General features: G+C 43.4%; 1 protein-coding gene across 4 annotated transcripts in view; it reads right to left on the reverse strand.

Moving 5' to 3' along the window:
* Positions 1 to 776: 776 nt before the first annotated feature.
* Positions 777 to 21,992, reverse strand: part of LOC146869257 (olfactory receptor 4B13-like) — a 179,144-nt gene continuing 157,928 nt past the window's right edge. For 2 of the 4 annotated variants that reach the window (XM_085646357.1, XM_085646324.1), the window contains exon 3: positions 777 to 4,507. In XM_085646357.1, the coding sequence (XP_085502483.1) occupies positions 3,944 to 4,507 (564 nt within the window). In that variant the 3' untranslated portion in view covers positions 777 to 3,943. The remainder of the gene's footprint in view (positions 4,508 to 21,992) is intronic. The other 2 variants (XR_014979250.1, XM_085646389.1) reach the window with 2 other exon arrangements.

Here is a 21,992-nt window from a genome sequence, read left to right on the forward strand (position 1 = left end):
GGTGAATTTTATTGTGCTGGGTTTTGTTCCTGCTATTTATTTTACATGTTTTCCTTTCTTAAGCTATTCTGCTCTGTGGCATAGCTACTAGGGGGTTGAGCTCATGTTTAAATTATTGAAATTGTGCTTTACCTTAGCAGGTTTCTGGATTTATTCCGTGTGGTGGACTTCCGTGCACCCCAATTAATAACCCAGTGTCCTACACTAATAATTCTATTGATTCTAGCAGCATTAAGCCTATATCAAAGAATGTGCTCTACAAATTTCCAAAAGCATTTTAAAACATACAGCTATTATTTCGTTATGTTGCACACTATCACAATGTATACATCCTAGGCACTACAAACATCTAGGCACTGTACACATAGTAGCATGAGTTTCATGTAGCAAAGTAGGAGTACCAGAACAGACATTACACACAAATAGGTTACTGCATCATATGAACTTAAAAGAGTCAAGTACTTTTACTTGTACTGTCCGGGGACTTTTCATCTCCAAGTGTACTGTTAAGGGGGTGTAAGGCTCTGCTTTATTTTCTTCAAACCTGGCATCCTGTACACATCAACAAAACAAGTATCTGGAGCACACCCTTCGTTTTTTTCCTTTGTGGTTCATTAATTTTATCCGATTTAGCGTGCATGCACTCTTGCGTGCTCCGTTCCTTTTGCACACAATATTCAAGTTCATGAATCTGTAATGGCCCGCAACTTGCAGGTCATAGCGAGTTGCACAGCTGTATACACTGTAGTGTTCCAAATAATCCACTTTTACCATAGTTGTGCCAAGTTTTAACAATTTTATTTCCAAGTTTTGTCCAAATCTCATTGTCACGCCAAAGTTCCGAAATTCATTAAACTTCTGCGTTACATTACTACATGATTGCCTATCCGGGCCTAAACATGAGTTTTGTTTGAATCTCGAGTCTTCAATATGGTATTCGAGTTACATCACACCCAATGCATTTCGGTAATCAACCTTCGTCAGGGGTATCTATGATATAAACATACACATATGTCGTCACTTATTTTAAACATTGCACAGTAACTCATAATAAGCTTTGCATGATATGCCCACTTTAGATGTAAACAAAAACACCCCGTTACCAACACATCTCTAATCCCCCCCATCTATTCCGTGCTCATAATAATCATACCGCAACATCGTAACTGAAATCAATAAATCACAAACCTCCCAACTCCTGCTTACAACATGAATCAAACCACCCCCAAAAAAACTGTGACCTACCCAGTCTTGTAACTTCAAAACCTCCCGATGTTATCCCCTCTTTCACATAAATCAGCGTCTACAAACCCTCTACCTCCTCATGCCCTGACGGGTCAGAGTTTATCCCCATGTTGCTCTCGTGCGTACCTGATGTAAACCTGCCACAGAACTCCCTCCATATCTGATCTTCATTTTACCCGTCCGCCAGGAAACCACTCTATTTAAAGTTACCTGACCACCTGTAACTCATTAGTGCAATCTATCACGTGTCAATGTAACCCCTCCCCTTTGCTATCCCATTCCCAATCGTATCCGTGAACACAAACAAACTTCAAAATTTATCACAGAATTAAACGTGAACATTCCCCCTTCGCATGAAATAATAATGAAATGATAATCCTTGTTATGGAATATCCGTTCGTGATTAAATGTCCCATATTTGAATGTCAAAGTGACCATTCTTATATGCTGATGACTTCATGAATAGTCCTTGGCGTGACTATCATATGGTTTCTGAATAATCTTGATTTATCGGCGGGGTGCTGACAGTTTGGAACGGAACGGTAATTATCAACAAAACAAGTATCTGGAGCTCACCCTTCGTTTTTTTCCTTTGTGGTTCATTAATTTTATCCGATTTAGCGTGCATGCACTCTTGCGTGCTCCGTTCCTTTTGCACACAATATTCAAGTTCATGAATCTGTAATGGCCCGCAACTTGCAGGTCATAGCGAGTTGCACAGCTGTATACACTGTAGTGTTCCAAATAATCCACTTTTACCATAGTTGTGCCAAGTTTTAACAATTTTATTTCCAAGTTTTGTCCAAATCTCATTGTCACGCCAAAGTTCCGAAATTCATTAAACTTCTGCGTTACATTACTACATGATTGCCTATCCGGGCCTAAACATGAGTTTTGTTTGAATCTCGAGTCTTCAATATGGTATTCGAGTTACATCACACCCAATGCATTTCGGTAATCAACCTTCGTCAGGGGTATCTATGATATAAACATACACATATGTCGTCACTTATTTTAAACATTGCACAGTAACTCATAATAAGCTTTGCATGATATGCCCACTTTAGATGTAAACAAAAACACCCCGTTACCAACACATCTCTAATCCCCCCCATCTATTCCGTGCTCATAATAATCATACCGCAACATCGTAACTGAAATCAATAAATCACAAACCTCCCAACTCCTGCTTACAACATGAATCAAACCACCCCCAAAAAAACTGTGACCTACCCAGTCTTGTAACTTCAAAACCTCCCGATGTTATCCCCTCTTTCACATAAATCAGCGTCTACAAACCCTCTACCTCCTCATGCCCTGACGGGTCAGAGTTTATCCCCATGTTGCTCTCGTGCGTACCTGATGTAAACCTGCCACAGAACTCCCTCCATATCTGATCTTCATTTTACCCGTCCGCCAGGAAACCACTCTATTTAAAGTTACCTGACCACCTGTAACTCATTAGTGCAATCTATCACGTGTCAATGTAACCCCTCCCCTTTGCTATCCCATTCCCAATCGTATCCGTGAACACAAACAAACTTCAAAATTTATCACAGAATTAAACGTGAACATTCCCCCTTCGCATGAAATAATAATGAAATGATAATCCTTGTTATGGAATATCCGTTCGTGATTAAATGTCCCATATTTGAATGTCAAAGTGACCATTCTTATATGCTGATGACTTCATGAATAGTCCTTGGCGTGACTATCATATGGTTTCTGAATAATCTTGATTTATCGGCGGGGTGCTGACAGTTTGGAACGGAACGGTAATTATCAACAAAACAAGTATCTGGAGCTCACCCTTCGTTTTTTTACTTTGTGGTTCATTAATTTTATCCGATTTAGCGTGCATGCACTCTTGCGTGCTCCGTTCCTTTTGCACACAATATTCAAGTTCATGAATCTGTAATGACCATGACCATGTACGTTTTAAGGACATGTGTGGTATCCTCTTCGTCGATGTGAACTCCTACCTGCAGTCCAAGTGTATTTATTGTAAGCAATACTTGGAAATATGATATTAACTTATTTAACTCGAAATGGGATGGACTCGAGGGAGAGAAGTCTTTATCGGTCAGTAGTGTTTATGATGGTGTTTTGTCCCCTCTTATAAATATTCTCCGACAGTCCGTTATCATTTTTTTCATGGAATTTTTAACTTCTACATTTCTTAGTGTATATATTATGGGGTTCAGCAAAGGTGTTATGACAGCGTAAAAAACAGAAACTATTTTATCCATTGATAAACTGCTAGAGGGTCGTGTGTAGATAAAGATGCAGGGCCCGAAAAATATTGTCACCACCGTCAGGTGGGCGGCACAGGTGGAGAGCGCCTTCTGCTTCCCTTCGGCCGACTGTTGTCTCAAAGATAGTAGGATCGAGGTGTAGGAGCCGAGCAAGAGGATGAAGCTGACCAAAGAGATCAGCCCACTGTTGGATACAATCAATATCCCTGTGATGAAGGTATCCGAGCAGGCTAAATTCAGCAAGGGAGGGATATCACAAAAGAAACTGTCCACTTCATTGGGGCCACAGAAGGGCAGGGCCGTTTCTAGGTGTTTTGCCGCCCTAGGCGAGAATTGAAAAATGCTGCCCCCTTCCTTTTTTCTCCTAATTTGGTCAATTTTTTCGCAGTTTGATTTCAAATTAATTCCTCCCCCCCCCCCCTTTTGCCGCCCTAGGCGGCCGCCTAGTCTTGCCTAATGGTAGAAACGGCCCTGCAGAAGGGAAGTCGAATCATCAGAATGGTTTGCACCACGGAATGCACAACACCTCCCAACCACGAGCCGAGCACCAGCAGGCTGCACACTCGCCTGCTCATGATGGTGGTGTAACGCAAGGGGTTGCATATGGCCACGTAGCGGTCAAAAGCCATCACTGCAAGCAGGAAGACCTCTGCCGAAATAAAGAGATGGAAGAAGAAGAGCTGGGAAAGGCATCCATTGAAGGGGATGGTGTCCCGTCCGGATAGGATGTTCACAAGCATCTTAGGGATGGTGACGCTCGGGTAGCACAAGTCGATGAGGGACAAGTTGCTGAGAAAGAAGTACATGGGAGACTGAAGAGATGACACAATTTTCACTGCAACGATGATGAGACTATTTCCAATCACTATTGCCAAGTAAAGTACTAAAAATGCCAAAGCCAACACTATCTGCATCTCCGCGTTCCTCGAGAGTCCAAGTAGGACAAACTCTTCTATATTTGTTCTGTTTCCCATTTGTAAGGGATTATTTTTCTTTGAATTCATATTCTGTAGACGAAAAAAAACATATACAGGAAAATTAAATATCGTTAATTTAAGATAGTGTTGCAAAGTAATTTTAACGTCAAAATGATATTTATGGCTCATTTGAACAGACTCTCTCTTTTATGTAGAAGTTGTTTTATACTGGATAGATTACTTATTACTTAATTAATGAATACCCTGATTTATAAACAAATATTGTATATTCATGCACTCTGAAACTTGTAAGACTTTACATGAAAAACAAATACCCTTTGTAATCACCTTTCTGAGTCCAGGTCAGAGAATACTTCACTGGCACATAGGAAGCAGTGCAAATTCATTTCCATCCCTTTGTTGTTTTTGCATTATACCATCGAGCCATAATAAGTGTGCGCTATTTTGCTATTACATAAAATGAATAAAATACACCCGTCCACTTTTTGACTGTAAAATATGCAAAGACCCACATTCCAGATGCAAACGGGTGAAAACTTACTTCAAAATATGTAAGAAATCCATGTGGTTATATTTAAAACAAAATTTCAAAGATGATGTTTAAATTCAATCCATTTTACATGTATTATTATATAAAGTTGTAGAAATTGCTTGACAAAATGTTCTACTCAATACTATAGAGGAAAGATATAACATTGCACAATTTTGGTAACATACTGATGAGACAAGTAGATACAGATTTCCTCAGTATTTAAGTTTAATGCAGCCCGAACATCAGAATACATCATCAAACAATGAATCCATTGTTAGACTTGGCATCTCTTGGCATGTGTCCCCTGTCTTTTTGCTTTCTGACCTCCCGGTTTTGACTCTGTTTTTGCTGGCTTAGTGTCTCTGCGCACTTTCTCACTGCTGTTCAGTGTTAAAGTGCAAGTGCTCCTGTTGTAAATTGTTGTTATGGATTGGTGTTTCCGTGATTGGCTAATTTGATTTACTAGTCAGTAGCTAGTACAGTGCACCATGTGTGCCTAGGGCCTGTAAATCAAATGCTGCTGGGGGGCTTGCCTCACTGATTGTGTACCCCACAAGCAGCCTGTAAATGTATCTCTGGCCTGCCATTGCAGAGCCTGTGTGCAGTCTGGTACTGCCATGTCGACTTGGCAAGTGTACCCACTTTCCAGGCCCTAACCTTCCCTTTTCTAACATATCAGTCACCCCCTGAAGATAGGCCCATGGTACCCATTATGGTAGGGTGCAGTGTATGTGAAAGGTAGGACATGCACTGATGTTCGTGACATGTCCTGATAGTGGATTACTGCAAATTTTGTTTTTCACTATTGCAAGTCTATCTGTTTCTATAGGACAGAATAAGGAGTTTGTTTATAACATCTTATAAACATAACTACCCCTTCGGAACAAGGTAGGAAAATAAAGTTTAGTATGCCTGAACTAAGAATCTAAAGATGCATCTTTTAGTAAAGATGATTTTTACATTCTGTGTTTGAAAATACCACTTTTCGAAAGTAAGTATTTTCTTGCTTAGCCATCCAGTATGCCTCTGCTGAGTTTGTGGATTGACTATCTGGCTTTGGGATGACATAGGCTGGAGAGGAGCAGTGGCTCTTGAGAGTCTAGATGGGTCAGGGATGGGCTGAATAGACCTGGGCTGAGTAGGGGGGGGAGATTCTCTTTCACCTGAATGGGCCGGGTCTGCCTCTGGCAATGCTGTCTCCACCTCCTGCACCTGAGAGGACAGAACTGGTTCTGGCTGGGCAAAGACAATCTCTCTCTTCAGAGAACAAAGGCTTTTGGGGTGTAAATATTGGGGCCCAGACCCTAGAACTTTAGAACTCTTTTGGACCAAGAAGACTGCCAAGAAGAAGAGCTGGAGAAACTGTGAGGAGGAACTACCACTTTGCTGAGTGCTTTGCTGTGTTGGCCTGCAGTGGATGCTTCTGTCTTGGGCAGTGAAAGGACTGGACTGAACTTTCTACAACTTCTTTATTAAGTATCTCCAAGGGCCTGAATTAAAGCTGGCCTCCTGATCTGAAGTCTTAGGGATTGCAAAGACTTCACCAACCTCTGGGTACAGCTTCTGGAACCACTGTTTCAGCTGCCACAGAGAAGGGAACCGCAACCGACTCCGTCACTGACTCCGTCGCTGACTCAGTGTCCTGACGGCACCGCAGACCACACCATCCCATCTTGCACAGCAACCCTGATCTTACAAACGATGACGACCGATGCTGCCTCCGCTATGACCTGTGCGCACCGCACACCGCACCGCCTCGCTTCACTTTGCCATCCTGGTCTCACCGATGCCGTCGCTGCCACTGACTTCGACACCCGTGACCGCATCAATGGCTGGAGGCACCGCTCGTAAGTTTCAAAACGCATCGCATCGTCCCACACAGACGTCTGGGCCGACCGTGCCAGCTCCCAGTAACCAGCTCTGTCGCCTGCACCGCAATCTGCCAGCTCACCATCGAGCACCGTCTCGTCCTGCACTGTAAGCCTTGGTCTCACCAACGCCATCTAGATGATCGTCACTGTGCCGCTGCCTTCACCGCATCGAGAGGACACCGCACCCTGCACCGCTTCCATTTTGTAATGCAACTGCAACGGTTGCCACAACTGACTCACAGCAACGTGTCAGCCGCAATGACAAAGGTACTGTTACTGAGGCTTTTCACGCTTTTGTTGGCCTGTACCTACACGGTCAGCTGGAACTGTTAGACTCTGTTGTTTTCAGCATCGCGGTAGCCCCGGAAGGAGCTAATGACTCGTACGAACTGTGTTTTTTCAAGTATTCTTGCAAAAGTACACCTTTTTTAAGTACTGTATCGTGGATTTTTATCGTTTTGGTCTTGTTTTGAGTGTATAAAATATTGGATACTTTTTATAAAACTGGTGAGGTGTTCTTTTGTAGTGTTCTCACTGTATTACTGTTGGTTATGTGCAAATACATTACACACTGTCTCTAAGATAAGCCTGACCGCTCATGCCAAGCTACTAAGGGGGTGAGCAGGGGTTATTTTAGGAGTGTAACTCCCTTATCCTGACTAGGAAGAAGGTTCCCTGCTTGAATAAATGTGCAAGCCCTTGCCAACTAGAGACTCCCATTTCTGACATCCATACCTACAGGATAAGGCAAAGATCAATACTAAAATCAATCAAAACAAGCTAAAAGCCCTACAGTCATAAGAGAAGCAGAAAAAATAGAAAGATTGATTAAAAATATTAAAATAGAAAAAAATAGCTCTCACTCATTAAAATGCAATCAAAACAAACGAATTCATTTTTCTAAAGCTTATCCATGGAAAAGCCCTTAAATAGAGGTGGGTTTTACTTGGGCCGTAACTTTATGTCTAATAGACCATGATGCAAAAAAGAAAATTAGACCGCGCAATCACTATCACGCAAGCAGAATCCGTTTCACAATTTGTTTTGTTTGTTTTCAGAACATTTTATTGAAAGACTTTCCACAAGATACAGAGTGGTAAACAAGAAACCAGAAAAAGTGTAAGTTATACATAACAATTGAGCCAGTGGCTAATAATACTGCCTCTTCATTGAAAACTGTAGATGCCAGCAAGTATGAGAATGAACATCATCAAATGAGATGATCAACCAAGTAAATCTATAAACTAAGATTCGTTGTAACACTTAAGTGTGCAGGTGGCCCAGTAGGATATTATTGAACCCAAAATGCAGTCATAATAAAATAGATAGCAGAGAAATGGAGTAGAATAGGATAGATGAAAGACAGAGAGACAAGCAAGAAAAGAGAAAAGGCCTAGGACATAGGAGAACATGTGGTACAGAGAGAAACAGTAAGAATATAAATGACTCAACTGAGCCATTTAACCTACATGGTATGAAGGTAACAGTGATTGTGTGATAAAGGAGACGAGAGAGCTCCTCAGCGTCTGCTGTACTGTGGGATTACTGGGCACCATCATTTGTGTGGAATGAGTACTCCTAAGTAAAGTGACCCAGGCTCACCAAGTATGGTATGAGACATGCATAACATTTTTCCAGTCGAGGAGGATAATTTTCGTAGCTATCAGCAGTACAAGGTCGAGGAGGGCCAGATCCGATTCTTAAATCAAAGGAGTACAAACAGAGGCATAAAGGCCTAGGCGTATCGTGGCGGGATCCAGTACAATGTTTGTATGGAATATTTTACAAAGATGAGTCCAGATATCCTTCCAATAGAATGATAGAAATTCACAATAAAATAAGTGTTCTAGGCCGCTATGATCATTTTTACAGGATGTTGCAAATATTAAGAGCATTAGTGTGGTGTGACATCCCCAAAAGGCAGTCTCATCCTCGGTCTCATCAAATATAACACAAGACTGGCACAGAGTGGGCCTTGCTTGTGGAGGAGCCCATTTTGATATGAACATAGATGTCGGCATGTTGCTGTACCTAAACTTTAAGTAAAGCAAGAGTGCTCATGCTGGATAAATCCTTATCCTTGGGCATGCTCTCTTGTAATAAAAAAAAAACTTGCGCAGCTGCCTGTGGAACTAGAAATTCATTCTGGGCAATAACTCTCTCACGGTATCTAGTTTTGATATCAGTAACCACTGTGGATGCGATAAAAGAAGGCTTCCCAAAGATTATGTAGACCCAGGCCATACAGTATTTTTTTTAGAGTAGGCCAGTCACTTGATCTTCTTGGAGCTACATAGGTTAAGAATGTCAGCAAGGCCCTCTCTGTACAATTGTAATTCCTCAATGGCTCATATACAGACCCCGTAAAGTAATGACCTTAATGAAGACAATGCAGAGACTGGTTTAAGATCGAGGTCTAGTTTAAACGGAACTAGGGGGGGGGGTACTTCTTCCCATACCCATAAGAGCTCTCATGGCATTATTCTCACTAATCCCCAAGGGGTCTGTGGAACAATGACCCCAAAAATCTGCACCATACAATGCTGCTCCCCTTGGTTGAGCTTTATAAATTTACATTGCTTGGAGGATTGGATACCAAGGTGCCTTTTTAGCAAATCTAAGGATGGTCGCAGCTCCGTGGGCTAGCAAGAGTGAACTTTTACAGATCTGTTGGGCCATGAGCCAGAGTCAGCCAAACAAATCCTGAGGTATTCATATCCCTTAACACTTCCTATTCTATTCCATTCTATTCTACTTCATGGCAGTGTAACATGCAAAAAGTATAAAATCTCTCAACAAGGGTTTGCAAACCAGACCTGGTTTTGGGCAGCAGAAGGGTGTCATCTGCAAAGAAGAGGGCAGGAATTTTCTGACCTGCTATCATAGGGAAATCATTAGCACAATTGACCAGGAAGTTAACAGAATTGTTGATATGCGAAAGAAAAAGACTGGGAGCCAGGACGCAACCCTGATGAACACCCTTATCAATGCCAATTTCCTGATTTAGTTTGCCGTTCACACCACAATGAACCCAGGCAAAAGTTCCCCTCGAGGAGGCACACAATGATATTTAACAAATTACAAGGCATTCCCAGCCAAAGGAGAACCTCTCAAAGTTTCTACCTGGGGACCAAATCAAAACCAGCTCGGATATCAATGAATGTAACAAAAAAGGTCACCTCCCCCAATTTCCACAGACTTCCACTTAGTTATCAAGAAACGGACAACCTGGTAGATGGAACACATTTCAGACCTAAATTCTACCTGAGATGGGAGAGGATGTGGTTTCCATCAATTCATTATAATAATCTCTTCAGGACCTGTTTGCCACCAAAACCTTTTGCAGGTTGTTGAGGGGACTAATTGGGTGGTAGTTACACAATTTTTGGGGTTCTTTTTCAAGACAGGAACAATCTTTGCCCCTTTCCCTGAGTTGGGAATCACTGCCCTGGCCGAAACATCATTAGAGACAACATTAATGTAGGTGATCCAGATACTTTGATCTGATTTAAAGAGATCAGCTGGGATCTTGCCCAGAACTGATGCCTTTCCAGTCTGATGGGAGAAGAATGCAGCTGCTCTATCGGCTAAAGTGAAAACGACAGGTGGGAAAGTAAACTCAGGAGTAAAAACAGTTTCCCTTGCAGCTAATTCGGATCAAGTCAGTTTCTCAAGATTATGAGTAAAGGTTCACAAAATGGGTGACCCACTCTCATGGCAGAATAGACGTATCTGCTGGCTTGGCTAAGTTCCCACTACCTATTCTCATTAACTGACACAATTTCCTCCAATCATTATTGGTAGAGGCTTCTAAAAAGTCTTCTGATTTGCTGCTTTCCCAGTTTGCCTTTGCTTGCCTTATTGCATACCAACATAGTATTCCACAGTCCCTAATTTCACGCCTTACTCAACACTTTAAGTAGGTTGTTCTTTGACTCTTTGCACTGTTGAAAGGACCACTAGACTTGGTTTACCTTCTCAGTAACCTTCCTGAAATTCTTTAGAAAGACATGTTTAAGACCAGAAAACAACTTAACGTGCTCAGCGATGATAATGTAATTATTCTCCCGATTATCAGACAGCACTGCCATGTGGGAAATAACATCAGCCAACATACTCACCGGCACCTCAGGAGAGGAACACACAGCTTCCCACTTCACATTCCTATGATTATTGGTGGCCTCCAAGATTTGACCATGGGGCTTGGATAGGAATGATGATGCCTGGCGAATTAGGTCTGTCGCAATTCGGAGAAGTGAAGTGTGACCACTCTCTTCCCTCTCTAGCACTTTCATGTCCTCCATCAGCCATCATATCCTAAGATGTAGAATAATTAAATCAATGTGACTAGAATACGCATGTTGTTAGGTCTGTCATGCTTAGGCTGGTCTTCCCCCAACCTTTTTGCCTGCTTACCTCCACTTTTTGCTTTATATTATTTTGGGCTTTAGGACTCTGAGCACTTTACCACTGCTAACCAGTGCTAAGGTGCATGTGCTTCTTGCCTAAACATGGTGAAATTGGTGTATACCTGATGGGGATATTCACTTTACCTATAAGTCACTTGCAAAGTGGTATACCATATACACAGGCCCTGTAATCCAAATGCTACTAGTGGGCCTGCAGCAGTGAGTCTGCCACCCACAATAGAAGCTTTTGAAACCTGTCTCAGACCTGCCATTGCAGTATCTGTGTGTGCAGTTTACTCCTACTTCGGATTGGCCTTTAAAACCATTTGCCTAGCCCTAAATTCTCCTTTTATTACACATAGGTCATCCCTAAAGTAGCCCCTAGGTAACTCTAAGGGCAGGGTACTGTGTAACTAAAACGTATGACATGTACCCATATGTTTTATATATCCTGGTAGTGACAAACAACAACAAAAATAAATCCCTACTGTGAGGCCCACTTCTCTCATACGCTAGCATTGGGAATTCCTCAAAACAATTTTAAGTTGTAAAAACTGATTAGAAAGGAGTAGCTAAATCATGTTTCATATCTGTGGAATGGTAATGGCAAATCCTCTTTAGCGGTAAAGTTAGATTTGACATTACTATTTTAGAAATGGCACTGTTAGAAGATTAATATTTCTTTTCTCTTAGTGCTCTGTGTGCCTTGCAGCCTGTTTCCAATACACGTCTGAGCTGGGTGACAGCTACACTTTATGCATTCCCTCTAGACAGCCACAAATACAGGAAGCGTCGGTGTGACAGAGGACTCATCTGCATTTATCTGCATTCTGATAGCCTTCCTTGGCAGGAAGGAGAAGTGGAAGATAACACTTACATCTGAATAGGCATTATCCTGTGTCCCACACAAAGGACTGATTAACCCCCACAGATAGCATGATAGACAGGGCTGGGATGACAGGGGACCTGTGTACTTCAAAGAGGTGCTTTGAAGTTACCCCCGAATTCAAAGGAACATTTGGGTATAAGTACTGGGGTTCTGGCCCTACCAGTTCAGTACACTTCTGGACCTGGGAAGACCTCTGCTGGAGTAAAAATTGCTATGCTGTAAGGATTGTCACTTTGCCTTGAGTTGCTGTTCTGAGGAACTGCTTCTCTGCTTTGCTGAGCTGCCCTGTTGTCTGCTGAACTCTGCCCTGATTAAGACATGGACTGGACCCCTCTCACTTGAACCCTGAGTGACTCCAAGGGCTTGCTGGCTTGCCTCCTGTTTTCTGAAGTCATGGGGACACAATATATATCCTGCCATCACGCTAGTGGTGCTGGACTCTGCCATCTGTAAAAGCTACCCTTGCCTGTGGGTTCTTGAATTTTTTCCATCATCGACACGACGCAGCAGTGACTTTGTACCAAACGGAACTGACGCATTGCCTTTAACGGCGAAGCAACAGTTGTTTACAACAGCAATTCTACAGCTGGTGTGGCTCAACTCTGATGGACAGCGCAGCTCAACATCGATACCATGCCTGCATTACAAAGGGGTTTCACACCGAAGTTTCCATTGACAATGTGGATCGGCACCAACACTTGCCTCCATCCTCGGATCGAAGACCCGCGTGACTACTCTTCGCCTCAAGTCATCAATGTTGACGCTTTGCTCAATCCAATGTACTTTGTCAGCGGGAACTGTCTCGGTCATGTAGCCGGCCTATCCTCGATTGCGGTAGGCCTCAACTTTGGATTTACCCCTGTCTGGTGTGTCCTCAAGTAACCTTTCATCGCTCTTGACTTCTAAGCAGTATTCTTGGTTTATTCTTTAAAAATTCATAACTCCAGTTCTACTCATTGGGTTTTTGTTGTTCTGGTGTTGATTTACTCATAAATATATTCTCTATTTTTCTATTCTTGTAAGGAGTCTTTTTGTGGTGTTTCATTGTGTTACTGTGTGTGTGTTGCACAAATACTTTACACAGTGCCTCTTTAGATAAACCTGTGTGTTATGTGTCAAGCTACCAGAGGGTAAGCACAGGTTATATTTTAGTGTGTATCTAACTTACCCTGACTAGGATTGTGGTCCCTACTTGGACAGGGTGCATACCCATCCCAACTAGAGACCCGATTTCTAACATTGGTTATCAGCGGTCAGAATAAGACTTGTTTTGTGCAATACTTTATTGTAATTCAGTTTTCACTGTAACTCTATGCATAAGATATGATTTTTCAAAAAATCATTTTACCCATACTCATTCTCTCAACAATATATGTGGTCCTACCTGGCAAGATTAAATTGTGCGAGCCATCCTGGAGTCATACGCAGTGGCCCAGCTCAAGGGGTTCTGTCAGATGAGAAGGGTGTTCCATAGGGGAAGTACAGAACTTCAGAAAGCCTTGAGATCATGGGCAGCAGCCCTCCCAGAAGGAGAACTGGATGAGGTGGAGGGGTCGGAGTCTGATGAAGAAAGATTGGTGCAAGGCCAAGATGGAGATCTTACCTTGCAGCCTGCTGATGTGGGGGGTAACATCCTTACAGGATTGGAGGCCCACAGAAAACCAGTGTGTCATCATGAAACCTGGAGCTGGCAAATTAGAGAAAGAGCTGGCCCTTACTAAACTAGAGAAGGAGCAGGCTCTTGAGTAGTGAAAGCTGGCAAAGGAAGAAAGAAAAATGGCCCATGACCTCAGGAGAGAGCTTTGACACTCTAGACCTGCCCCCACTACCATCAAACATGATGCAACCGCCCCCAACAGATCCTGCTCAACTGGACCCCGCTCACCGCAGACGACACCCTCAATACCATGAATGCTATTTACTCCGGATCCCTCTCGGACCCCTGCCTGCACTGCATCTTCCACAGATGCACTATTGCCCCAGAACTACGCCGTACCATCAGCTGCTCCATTGAGACCTACCACCTTCCCCGACGACTGGCAGCACTTCAAGATCAACCCCCTGTGGAAGAAACCATCAGCCAACCCAACAGACTCCATAACTTCAGACCATCGCCCTCTTCCCCTTCCCAGCCAAGGTCATTGAGATGGCCATCAATGCACAACTCTACGAGTTCATAGAAGCCAACCACGTCCTGGACTTTTCTCAATCTGGCTTTCGAGGCAACAACAGCACCGAGAATGCCCTCCTCGCTGCCACTGCCTTGACTGCATCCGTTCCTTCGTCATTGGTAGTCAGACTACCACCGTTCTTCTCAGAACCCAAAGAGATCAGCTGCAAAGTCCCCCAGGGCTCCTCCCTGAGCCCCGCCCTCTTCAACATCTTCATGGCCCCACTCCCAACCATAGTCAGGAACCATGGATTCAACATCATCTCCTATGCTCTGCGACATCCAGCTGATCCGCTTGCTAATCAATGAGCTCACAATTGCCAGAAACAACTTCCATGATGGGATGAAGGCCATCGCCACCTGGATGAGAGACAGCTGCCGAAATCTCAACTTGGACAAGACCAAAGACCTCATCTTGGGGCCCAACACCTCTGCCTGGGAAGACTCCTGGTGGGCCACTGTGTTAAAAATCCCCCAACACCTACAGAACTCGCACTGAAACTCTGCATCATACTGGGCTACTCACTCATGATGAACCACCGGACCAATGCTGTCTCATCATCGTGCCTCCACACCCTTCGCCTGCTTCTAAATACCTTCAGATGGATCTCCACTGAGGCCAGAAAGATAGTCACCCACGCACTCATCATCACCAGACTCAACTACAGCAACACACTCAATGCAGGTGTCACCCAGAAACTCCTCAGGAAACTACAGAACATTCAGAATGCCACAGTCAGACTGATCCTCAGCTCCCAGTCAACAATAGAGTCACGTTCAAGCTCCTCATTCACACCTACAAAGCCCTCAACGAAGCCAGACCAGCATATCTGAACCACCGCCTCTCATTCCACGTACCCACCATTTACCTCCGCTCTGCTGAACTGGCCCTTGCCAATGCCCCTAGGATCAGCAAGACCAGGACCAGAGAAAAATCCTTTTCCTACCTTGCTGTGAAAACCTGAAACATCCTCCCTCTCCTCCTCAGGCTATCCCCGTCGCTGACTCAATTCAAGAAAGGATCTCAAGACCTAGCTCTTCGACTGAGCCCAGCAGGACCTGCAGCCCCCAGCACCTTGAGTTCCTCACAGGTGAGTAGTCGCACTTAACAAACACTGATTGATTGATTGGACATCAGAGCCCTGAGAGAGGGGCCCAGCAACAGCAATGGTGGCAGCAGACCTGCAGTGTCCACAGGTGAGTCCTGATTCAGAATCCCAATGGATTTCATGCCCAGTTAAGTGGTAGGCGATTACATAGACAAATGGTTTGCAGCCTATGAAGTGGCTCTGAGAGTGCACAAGGTCCCAGAGGAGTTTTGGAGTGGTAGCTTTTGGAGTCAAATGCCCACGGTGGAGAGGGGCACACTACTTGCAATGGAGGTAGAGGACCAGACAAGCCACACTGCAATGAAAGCAATCCTAGTCAGCAAGTTTGAAATCAGCCCCAAAGTGTATAAACCTAGATTCAGGGGCAGCCACAAGATCTTATCACAAGCATAGGTGGATTTCTTGGATTGTGCCAGCAAGGCAATAAAGGTCTGGGTGAGAGACAGCAAGGTTGAGGATCATACAGGGCTGTGCAACATAATTTTAATGGAGCCAATGCTTGAAATTTTTTTCTCAGAGCTACATGAACACCTAGTTTATAGCAAGTTAACTGACCCCTAGAAAACTTGCTGAGGAGGCGGACATCTGGGTCAGCACCAGTGTTTCCAAGAAGACATCTGGGGGGTACTCCCGAAGGGGTGGTCAGGGTTCCCAACAGATGAAGGAGGGGGGCATAAAAATGTCCATTAAAAGTCCTATAAACAACTCAAAGGGAAAATGGTCTGGTTCTAATTTCCAATCTAGCCACCAGAAGAAAAACTACCCTGACAAAAGTCAGCAACCCAAAACTCCCAAGTGCTATGTGTGCTTTGACTATGGACACTCCAAAGGGGATCCCAAGTGTCCAAAAACAGCACCCTCTCTCACTGGAGGAACGGATCCAGGGGTGGCTAGGGTAGTGGAGTTTGTCCCAGTTAATGGAGGGGGAGTTTAGTGGGGTTACCCTAGTTTCCCTGGGTGACAGTAAGATGGTTCCTCAGGTCCATATGCCCCCACACACTACAAAGTACAGGCAATGGGTCAGCATCAATGGACAAGGTGTGGAGGCTCTGAGGGATACAGGAGCCAGCATGACTATGATAAGGAGTCAGCTGATTTCCCCAGAGCAGGATTTCATAATGCATTCCACCAGGTTGTGGTGGCTGACAACAGAGGGGGTCACTGTCCTGTGGCCCTGGTTCCATTTAAGTGGGGGGTGGAATACAGGTCTACTAAAATTTGCTGTGAATCCTGCCATGCCTGTACATTGTTTGCTGGGTAATTACCTTAAACACACCATATGTAAAGAAGTGAAGTTCAAGACCCATGTGGAGATGTAGGTGATACCTGATTGGATCTGTGCAGCGATAAGTTCTATGGCTGTACAGGATTGGAGTATAAAAAGGCTAGAGCCTGTAACAATGGCCTAGCCACCTGCTAAAAAGGGGAAAGGCAGAGGGTGTATTAAACCTGCCCCTGAGTGTCTTCCTAATGAGGTGGTTGGGGCAACTGCGGTGGTTTCCCTGGAGCCCACTGCCACTGCGCACTGTCCTGGAGCCCATTTCCCTTGGTGACATACCTACACTTGCTGTATGGCATGTAGAAGTAGGACCCACCAAGGAGGAGTTCTGTAGGGCACAAAGGAAGTGTCCAACCATTTAGGGCATGAGGAAACAGGCTGAAGCCCAAACAGCAGGTGATGTCTCTGAGAGTTATCACATTTACTGGGAGAACAATCTCCTTTACAGTGAGCTTTTTGCTCCTGTGCATGGAACAGCTAGGGCCCTGGTAGACCCCAAATGGTACAAGTACTTCCTACTGGAGCTGGATCACGAGATGCCCCTGGCAGGACACTTGGGTCAAGACAAGACCTTTGAAAGGTTTTTTGGTCCAAGATCAGGACATCCTCAGATGCATCCTACAGTACCTGTGTAACCTGCCACTCTAGTGGGAAGGATACAGATGAAGGGAAAGACCCAATATACCCTTGGGGGCTTGGGCAGACAAGTTGAAAAGATCAAAGTGCCAACAAGGGATTTTGTTCAAAACAAACTATCTAGCTGTATAATTCAACAGAAATTAATTGGCAAGTGTATTTCTAAATTAACACCAATGAAAGATATCAATCAACTGATTCAATCGTTAAATATAAAGAGCAACACACACGGGAAATCTTTTTGTGAAATAAACACAAATATTTTTATGTATAAATCAAGGTAAAAAGGAGTACAGGTACACCATTGGTTGAGCAATAAATCATGAAAGAAAGGGTCAAGTCATATCCACATTTCATGAAAAAGACATCTATTCCAATATATTTAGACAGAGATATATCTCATTCTTGAGAAAATAATCAACTGTATATAGCAGATATTGTGAAAATAGATGATGGAGTCGACGTTTCGGTCTTGGGTGGCATCAATCCGTCAGACCATCTTCAGGACAGTTGTTATTTCATAAAAAAGAGACCCTTTATAGATGTCACACAATACTTGATTTAAATCGTGGTATGAGCGTTTCTAGCTGATGCAGTTATTCTTTCAATTTTCTGACAGCAAAAGCATATAGAGGGGACAATCCTTCCTCGTTTATTTTCAAAAGTATCTTATTACAAAATGGAAGCGCAAGGGTCTGTCCAGGTAGAAAAAGAAAAATTCCATTTCGTAATAAGATACTGCTTGACTTTCATTTCTGCCAGCTGAGGATAGTGCTGTCTCCTAGCAACAAACTTGAAAGCTTTTCTGAGTTTCTTCGAGCCGGCTCCAACCTTGATTCAGGACTTTCCAGGAAGATAAGTTCTTTTGATTTACAGACATCATTGCAAAAGAAAAAGTTTTACTTTCAAGCCATCATTGCTAATGGAAATGTTTTGCTTTAATGACATTGCTGCTAATGGACATGTAATGATTTAAAGACAGAGCAGCTAATGGAGATGTGTGAATGCTGAATGCATCCTTTATTGTAATTGGTAGATTCTGGTTGTTTCTACAATTATTTTGTTTTTTGAGAAAGTGTGAATGCCAAATGCATTCTTTAACCCTGTATGTATTGCACTTTGTATTTCAAGGAGCTTTTGTTTCTAGATCGTTTTAGTTAATGTTGAACTGATTAAAAACCTGAAGAATTAATCAGGCACATTTATAGAACCTGCTGTGAACATTTCATCTTGCTGTTGTAAGACAAGGATATTCATAAGGAAGCTGTTAGTTGATGACAGACAGATGTCCATGCTGATTTTACGTGGTCCGTAGGGCAGCAATACAGATAACGCTAAGGTGAGATACTGATTATGTCTGTGTATATAGAAAGTTAAGCTGGAATACACAGACTCTATTTACATGTCACATGTTGTTTTCTTTTCTACCTATATTAGCCTTTTTCTAGTGTGATGATTTATGATAACCTGTTACTGCAACAAGTGTATTGAGAACGACATAGTACCAAGTACAGGAGGTTCTCGCTATTTCAGGTGATTAACATTGATAGCATAACGCATCTACGATTGTCTGTATCATTGGTATAGTTACTGATATAGTGCATGTGTTGTTTTCACTAAGAACAGACAGAAGTAGACGATTCTGCAAGTAAGATCCCGGCAGGTCCTGGTAGCAGAGTCTGCAGTGTCTCTTCTCTCTGTTTTGTTTCTCTTCCCAAAACCCCTTCCCTCTTAGAGTGTTTGCCAGGATCACTGTTTCTGTAATTCAGTGAGGCTGGGATATATTCTGGGTGGGTCGGATCATTATTCATCGCCCCTGTCGACTACCTGGATTTCAGGTGAGTGGTTAGACCATCATAACAGAAAGTCAAGCCACAATATTTAAGGTCGGCCTGGGCGATGGACACCTCAACTAGTGATCCCGTAGCTTTAGGTCAAGACTCTCTTTCCATGCAAGAGTTAACCAGACCACTCGTAGAGTTACAACAAGAGGTAGTTACCTTAAAAAAACGAAAACACCACCCTAAAAACTGATTTACAACGTTATACACCGCATACTAGTCCATGGGATGATTCAGTAAAACCCAAAGTAGTGCTGCAGCCCCCTCGGTTTAATTTTAATACAATGCATGCTGAGACGCTCACAGTCCACCATGTAAACGTCTCTGTCAGCACTCCGACACCGGTTCCTTTGGCCCCACCAGAACATTTCTTCGGAGACCATAGTAAATACAATATATTCATGATTCAGTGTCAACTGCATTTTTTTGCCGTCCAGCAGCATTTCCCTCTGATGCGGCTAAGGTGGCTTTTGTTTTGTCATATTTGGGTGGAGTAGCCGCAACATGGTCCATCCCTTTTGTTGAAAGAGACGATCCTATATTACACGATTTTTTGAGATTTAAAACAGAGATGCGAAAATTGTTTGCCAGACATCAATTTGTTCAGGCTAGTGACAACGAGCTCCTGAATTTACGTCAGGGCTCAAAGGATTTATTAACGTATATTACATCCTTTAATCGCCTCATTGCTGAAACTGAATGGCCTAATGAAAAAAGAACGTCATTGTTTTACCGGGGGCTCCGAGACGTGATCAAGGATGTCCTTGCTCAAATCGTAGACCTTCCTACAGATTGTATGGAATTTATTGATCTAGTGGTGCGCTTAGACCATCGTTTGGGAGAACACAAGGGAGAAAAGCACCGTAATGATACGCCCAGATAACTTATACTAAAGCAAGAGAAAAAGGAAGCCGTCCATTCTTCATCAGATGGTACTGAACCTATGCAAATAGGTAGTATTAGAGGACCATTGTCCCAAGATGAAAAGGACCGCAGACGTAGACTTAAGTTGTGTTTATATTGTGGAAAACCCAGACATTTCGCCCGGGACTGTTCCGTAAAACCAAGAACATCACGTAAGGCGATTGGTTGTGTTGATTCGTCTCTTTTGGATTCCGATCAGTCGGAAAACGTATCAGCCCGGTAAGGAAAGAGACCTCCTTATCGAGCACATCAGAATCAAGGGTCTCTTCTCAACATTTGACCAATACTGTTTCCGCTGCACCTCGACACGTAACTCTTATTGTTACCTTGCTTTTGGCGGCTCAGACCAGAAAAGTGATTCCGATTCTTCTAGATTCGGGAGCCACTGGCAACTTTTTAGATATAGGGTTAGCCAACACCTTAAACATTTCTACAGTGAGGAAGACCATTCCTGAACCTGTTCGAGCTGTTGACGGTTCCGAATTGACCTCAGGTTTAATTCAATTCCAAACACTACCTTTGACCATGATTTGTGCTGACGGTCATTCTGAACAAATACAATTCAATTTGATTGATACCCCAGTATTTGGAGCCATATTAGGAATGCCTTGGCTGCAGGTGCACAATCCCAAAATCGATTGGGTCAAAAGAACTGTCTCTCTGGATTCTACTTACTTTTCCAAGTCTTGTTACCAACAGCGGCAACAACCCACCCATTACACCTCTACATTGCGCCTCTGTTTGTGTAAACTCTGAGACACAAGAGATTAAGTTACCACAAATCTATGAAGACTTTCATGATGTGTTCTCGGAGGTTCAGGCTACTCAACTGCCTCCGCATCGGTCATACGACTGCCGAATCGATCTAATTCCTGGAGCCACCCTGCCTTGTAGTAGAGTGTATGCCTTGTCCGATCCAGAGACCCGTTATCTGCGAGAATATCTTGGCGACTTATTGATGAAGGGGTTTATTCGTCACTCCACCTCCCCTGTGAGTTCTCCTTTGTTCTTCGTCCCGAACAAAAACAAAGATCTTCGCGCCTGCATCGATTATCGCGCGGTCAACAAAGTCACAGTAAAAAATAGATACCCTCTTCCACTCATACCCGTTTTATTGGATCAAGTGCGTAATTCCACCATCTTCACAAAACTCGATCTAAGAGGTGCTTATCACCTTATCAGGGTAAAAGACGGGGATGAGTGGAAGACTGCATTTCGTACCAAGTTTGGCCTCTTTGAGTATACAGTGATGCCATTTGGGCTTTGTAACGCTCCTGCAGTGTTCCAGTTTTTTATAAACGAAGTCCTACAAGAATTCCTAGACATCTGTGTCATCTGTTACATTGATGACATCCTGATTTATTCCACTTCCACCGACGAACACATTGGCCATGTAAGAGCAGTCCTCCAACGCCTGCGAGAACATCAGCTGTTTGTCAAATTAGACAAATGCGTTTTTCATGCCACTACCGTAGATTTCTTAGGTTATGTTCTTTCCCCACATGGCATTGCTATGGACCAATCTAAAGTGCAGGCCATTTTACGTTGGGGCACTCCAGGATCTACCAAAGACATTCAGAGATTCTTGGTGTTTGCAAATTTTTATTGACGATTCATCCCAAGTTTCTCAGCCTTAGTAACTCCCATCACTCACCTATTGAAGAAGGGAATCCGCTTTCACTGGTCTGATGAGGCAGAAACTGCCTTCCAAAGTCTCAAGAAGGCTTTCACTGAAGCACCTATTTTACATCACCCTGACCCGACACAACCATTCTATGTTGAGGCAGATGCTTCTCTGGAAGCAGTAGGGGCTATCTTGTCCCAAAGAGATCCTGACACAGGTCATCTTCATCCTGTGGCGTACTTTTCAAAAAGTCTGTTGCCTGCTGAGCAG

This window comes from Triturus cristatus, chromosome 1_1 (assembly GCF_964204655.1).
Source record: "Triturus cristatus chromosome 1_1, aTriCri1.1, whole genome shotgun sequence".
NCBI lineage: Eukaryota > Metazoa > Chordata > Amphibia > Caudata > Salamandridae > Triturus > Triturus cristatus.